Source organism: Branchiostoma floridae, chromosome 3 (assembly GCF_000003815.2).
Source record: "Branchiostoma floridae strain S238N-H82 chromosome 3, Bfl_VNyyK, whole genome shotgun sequence".
In the NCBI taxonomy this organism is placed as follows: Eukaryota; Metazoa; Chordata; class Leptocardii; order Amphioxiformes; family Branchiostomatidae; genus Branchiostoma; species Branchiostoma floridae.
The window spans coordinates 27,835,450-27,841,449 of record NC_049981.1 but is presented as its reverse complement, the minus strand read 5'-3'; the positions used below and the strand labels follow the sequence as shown (position 1 = coordinate 27,841,449).

The following is a 6,000-nucleotide window of genomic DNA, read 5'->3' as shown; positions in this document are numbered from 1 at the left end:
AGGTATTAGGTTTCTTCCACGTTCGAAGGCCATTCCTATTATCCTGTGCTGCCCATGAGTACTATTTTAAGACTTAGAAGTTGACGCGCATGATGAAATGAGCTTTGATTGACGTCTCCGGTGTCCCTCCGGTAGATACCTACGAGCCGCGCCCATTTCATCCAATTATGCGCTAAGAAACTACGTCATACCTGCCCGGTCCCTCCGTCATTTGAAATCGCGATCCACATTTTCCTTTGAAGGCTCTTCTGTGAAGTAGCCCATCTTCTGAAGAAAAAAGAAAACGGACTTCCACTAGGGTTTGATTTCATAAGCCTCGTTTGCATGATCATGAGGACGATATCAGTTTATTTCATAAATAAAATGTCAATGGATGTTCTTCTGCCAAAGTCACTACTATGAATAGTAGGTGGCAATAGCTGAAAAGACTGACGAAGAACAACACCACAGCATAACAGTACAAATCATAAATTTTGTCAAATTACCTTACGTTGTCACAGTGTTTTGCGTTGGACTTGGATTTAACTGCTGACAACATGCACGAGTCTGGGAACATGCAGTTTCAAAGAATACATCAACTCAAAGAATGCAACCTGTATTTTCTTTACCGTTAATTTCACAGGAAGTTGTGCTCAAATACACACAGATAGTATCTGTATCTATATAGCCGGCATAACCGCCAAAACAGATTTATACAACTTAGACAGCTTTTTGTACGTCTTATCTATTTGATACGTGTGCTACGTGTCGTGCAAAAATGACAAGATCAAAGACGTACGAAACAAGCAATTAGAAAACAATCCCAAGTCATCACACTGGTATTACGAAACCTTTTTTTCATAATGGACATGGTTTCCATCGATCGTAACGGAATACCCAGTAGAATCCGTCTTTTTATGTCATCATCTGTATAAAGCTGCTGCTTTGTGTCGGGGTTAGCATTCGGATGTGGACGAAAACATTCGGTTCAAGCAAGGAGGTTAAAATTTCCAACCTTAACTCCCTTCTGAAAATACTCATTCCATTACACATAATATACTACTTGTACGGTGCATTGTGGGAGTGTCCGTGCGCAGACGACATGCGCCTTGGTTCCCGTCCGTATGCAAATGAGATGTCTTGTTGTGGTTCGCCATCTTGTTGTCGCCTTTGAACCTGCTGTTAGAATCCGCTTGTATCGGGGACTTTTCTGAGCCATCCGGCCTGTAGATCGCTATCTAGCGTCCAGCAATGGCCAGCACGGATGGCAAGAAGCTTTCCACCACGGACAGGGTCATCAAAAGTAAGTAGAATGTCCCCTAATTCCGCGATCCATTCAAAACATTCCGCCATTTTGATGTAGGCATTATTTCCAGTATTAATAAACATCAAGTAACCCAGTCCGCGGAACTGGCATCCAATTTTGGGTTACGGTAAAAATATCAAACCCTGTGTTATCCAGAAAATGGCCCACACCTTGTCCCTGGCTTTCCGTGGAATGAAATACACACCGTCTGTTAAGTGTATTGGTGCTATATGGGGGTTGGGTTAGTGGAACATGGAATGGGAGGGGTCACTTTGTAACAAGTGGCCTTTTGATCACACGCCTATATAAGATTTTGTACAGCCGTGATTTTGTTACGTTAGAATTTTTAGTATTTCAGTTTCCTAGTATTCGGCCTAATTGCTAATCGTGTAAGACGTTCAACCTAAACTCTACCCACCCCCTTGGTAAGGCGATCGTGTTATCAGGACCTTGACATCGATTTCTTTTTGTCGCGAAATATTCCCTGTTCACAACCGTACAGCACTGCCACACAAAAAGTCTGAAATGTCCAGTTTTTTTGTGTTCCCGTGTCATATCTGATGGTCATATATTTATTCTAAACCTGCTTTTGCAAGGATGGTCACCAGGACAGAAGTTGTCCATACCTGGGCGTTTGCAAGAATCTTTTCTTCCAAAATGCATAATTCATGTAGCTTTTGCATTCTCCCATATCAGTCTGAACTGTGCACCCACCCACAACCACCCTCTACCGTATTTCAGTCAGGGAATGGGTGTTGCCTGTGCAGCTGTTTTCGGCCCAGATAGTGTGCACTGAGCTGTGTGATCCATGTAGCCAGTTACTTTCTCTCTGCAAATGTTTAATCAGTGACTGCTTGTGGTTTGGCAGAGCTGATCACCACAGAGATATCTATAGGGATGTGATCGATAGCTATCCCATTGAAGATCCTGGTGCCAGGGATTCCCAGCTGATTTGAATTGCAGAAGAGGCTTTTGTGGTTGACCATGGTTAGAAAAGCTGTGAGTGTAAAGATTGTATGGCATGCCCTTGCTTTGAGGCCAGTTGCTCCACTGGTTTGTCAACATGTATGTAAAGACTGCAGCCCAGGGAGACATCTGTTCACAGCGTAAATTTGTCTCTAGGATTTATGCCTCTAAAGCTGCCCCTCCTCTAAAAGTCTCACTTAGCTGAGTGCTTTGCTTATAGGAAGTTGCCAGGATAGCTATATTGTGAGCTAATTTGGCCTCCATGCCCCCCAGTACAACTCACATTAGGAGGTGACACCAGCAGGACACTCACATAATGTTCGACAGTCACGGCAACATCCAGAAACATGTGTCCATACTTCATACCTTGGCCTTAGTATTTTGTACATTTGCATTGGCCTTTCCCTAAAGTTCACCCCCTTGGGTGACCCTGGTAACGTGATAACCTCTTGTTGCTGACAGGTAGCTGTGGCCAATGTATGGTAAACAAATACAGGGCTGTGTTATCAGTTGTAAAGAGGTGGTACTGGCAGTATCACCCTGTGTGAGAGTGCTTTCTGTCTGAAAGTAAAAGTCACTGCCAAGTCAATGGGGGATTAACAAGGGATTAAGAAGGATTTGATCCCAGATTGTAAGTTGAATTTCTCCCCATACAACCAGTGAAACCCTTTGAAATTCGGCCTCTACTTGACAATTCGATCTTGATAAAAAGTCCAGGGTACAGAAGCTATTGTTTGTATGATTGTTAACATGACTGGTTCTGACAAGATACAGCCAGGGAAGAGGTATACATCTTGCCATTTCCAAATATTCATGCCAAAATTGATTTGCTCCTTCTTGTATGTAGGCTCTTGAAACACATCCTAGCTTCAAAAGGACCTTGAACATCTAATTTTACCTTGCGTTGGGACTTGGGTGAGGGAATAAAGGCATGTACCTCTGTGACCTTCTGCCTTGATTTGTGGCTTTCAGATATGCTACAGGTCATGGGAAACAACCACTTGGGATCTCCCTTCTGGGCATTTTTTTATGCTTGGGGGAATTAATGGCCTTTTGTGGGACCCACCATAGAAAAGGGTATCTTGCGGGCTTAATAGTTCCACAGAGGGCGTTTAGTAGTGCATTGGACTGAATTTGAATTGGTCAACAGGTATAACTGCCATTGATTGTGACACACCAGTTTGGCTGCCATGCAGCAGTGGGTGGCAATTTCACACCGAATGAACGACTTGTCACACCTAAACCATCCATGTAAAATCCTAACTATTGAAGCCTTTTGAAGCTATCTTTAGATGAGGCCCCTAATTTTTTTTATAACAACTGTACATGTAGATACAGTAAAATCAGTTGATAGCAAGATATTCAATTTTCACATGTTAATGTCTGTTTTTGGTGATATTATAATCTATGTATCATTGTATGTGGTCTTGTGCTTTGAATGGTTGATATGGATAGAATATATAAACAATTAGTATTGTGCGGGATATCTGTATGTTACTAAGTTTACACATGCAAGTTATGATAAATTTTACATTTTAAGTTGAACAGTTAAATAGCACTGTATCTCTTCTGCTCAAAGCTTGATGCTATTTGATCTGAAGGTCATATGTGGCTGTGTTGGAACCTCTGGCCACCACTGGACTGATTACCTTGGTTAGGTAAGGTACAGAGTATTGTGGGATGGATGCTCTGTTACATAATTCACGACTTATTAGATGATGTTGTTTGAAGCAGCAGAAGAAAGGCAATCGTGACAAGTTGATATGTTCCATGATTTTTACTTGTAGCCAAGGCCATGTCAAGGGAAATGTTAGCATGTAATCTGGATAGTATTTAGTAACAATCTTTGGGCCTGTATTGTGAATGTCAAGAAAATAGTTTTGTTATCCATAAACCCACAGCAGGAGCATACAGGAAACTAATCAGACACAGATACAGCTGTCAAGTTTACTTGTGATTTTTTTATGGAGTTACCCTTCAGTGTATCAAGTGACAGATAATTGCCACTGGTACTGTAGACTGGGTAGGGGAGAAAGGTGCTCTACAGATCTGAATTACATCAATCTACCATGGTGAAATTGGCTCATATGATTTGTTGCATTTTGATTTGTGCTTAAAAATTGCTAAATATAATTTCACATATCACAGCATAAATTACTAACCTAGTTTTGGTTACACCAATTTTGAAACAATGCTTATGTTTTGCAGAGTAGACTGAACTGTACAGGATACATGTGTAACTTGACACATGTGATATCTTCCTGTAGACCTGTCTCGATAGCAATGCTTCTGATATGAATATTCTAGTACTCAGTCACAGCTAATGGAAGAAATTTAATCTGACATATTGTCTATTTTTACCTCAATAATTTGTGGCAACTTAAGTGGAGGTGATTTATATATAGTAACCAAACAATCATGCGGACCTATAAATCTTAGATTGTCTATAATATATCATGGTACAGGGCTCGAAATACCCACTTGCCCACTTGAAAATGCAACCACATTTTGCTTTGCGCAACTTAATTTTAAACCCAGGTTGCACACTGAGCAACCTGAAATTTTGCCATTGGAACACTGCTTTTTCCCCACCTACATGCATAAGCTTTTGTGTTTATTTTTTTGATAACATAAAACATATTACATAGTTACATATAGCTAGAAGAAAAGATAATGGATAAGTAGCTGATTTGAAGAAAGTAACAATTTGAAAGTGGGGCAACCTGAAATCTTGATGGCGCAACCTGGCTTTTGACTCAGGTTGCCACTTGGACAACATGGCTGAAAAAAGTATTTCGGGCCCTGTGGTAGCGTCCACTGCACCAGATCATTGATAAGTTTATTAACATGACAACTGCATGACAACAAAGTCCCAAATGAGGCATGTAGGATTTATAAATCTATAATATAATCAAAGTATTGCAGAGGTGTTTTTTTTAAGGAGAGGCAATAAATGAGGAACTGTCACTTGAAATCTAAATGTACATAGATTTTGTAAGCACAGTGACTAATATATCTGTTTTGATATTCACTATGATTATGAAACCTACCGATAGCCTCATGACCTAGAATATATTATAGGCATGTAAAGATGGTCATTTTATGTGCATGCTGCAATTTACCTATGTAGTTGGGAAGGAAATAGAATCAATCAGCAATTCTATCCCTGTTCTCTGTAGTTTCTAAGCGTACTGTGGCCTCTGTGAAGTGCTTGAACTTCCAGATTACATAACCTGTTGCTAGGTGTTTCAGGCAGGTACAAAAGGACTACCTGTCCTGCTAAGCAGGTCCTTAGCAGTGGGGGGTGTCCACCTGTCCCAAACAAAACCTACTAGCTGATTTTCAAAGTGCTACTGATTTCGAGATGCCTACAAAGTATATGTTTGATTTTTTGCCTTATTAAACTTTGTGTGTGTTTCGTGTGTGTACAGAGTTTTTGAAACTTAGTGCTGCATTTGTATATATTAGATTTTGTTAGCATTTGTGGAAGGTGTGTTTGTGTGTTTATTGTGTAGCTAAGGGATTGTTGCAAGTACTGTGATTATCCAAGGGTAGATTACAATGTGCATGTCCTTAGTACAGCACCATTTAAAAATTCTGCAGTAAAATTTACAGCAGGAAAGGTTGTATGATTGTCTTGTATAAAACTGACAAAAGTCCTGTTCATCCTGATGACAATGAAAAATGTAGTTGGTGTCAAAATTTTATCATGTTAATGGGATATCACTGTTTGCAGAGGCTGTTTTTTT

At 40.3% G+C, this 6,000-nt stretch overlaps 1 protein-coding gene across 1 annotated transcript in view; it reads left to right on the top strand.

Annotated features, from left to right (window-relative positions):
* Positions 1-1,080: 1,080 nt before the first annotated feature.
* LOC118412558 (serine/threonine-protein phosphatase 2B catalytic subunit alpha isoform-like) overlaps positions 1,081-6,000 on the top strand; it is a gene marked incomplete in the record, with an annotated part of 40,093 nt that continues 35,173 nt past the window's right edge. The window contains 1 exon segment of the mRNA XM_035815485.1: positions 1,081-1,282. Within this exon segment, the coding sequence (XP_035671378.1) occupies positions 1,231-1,282 (52 nt within the window).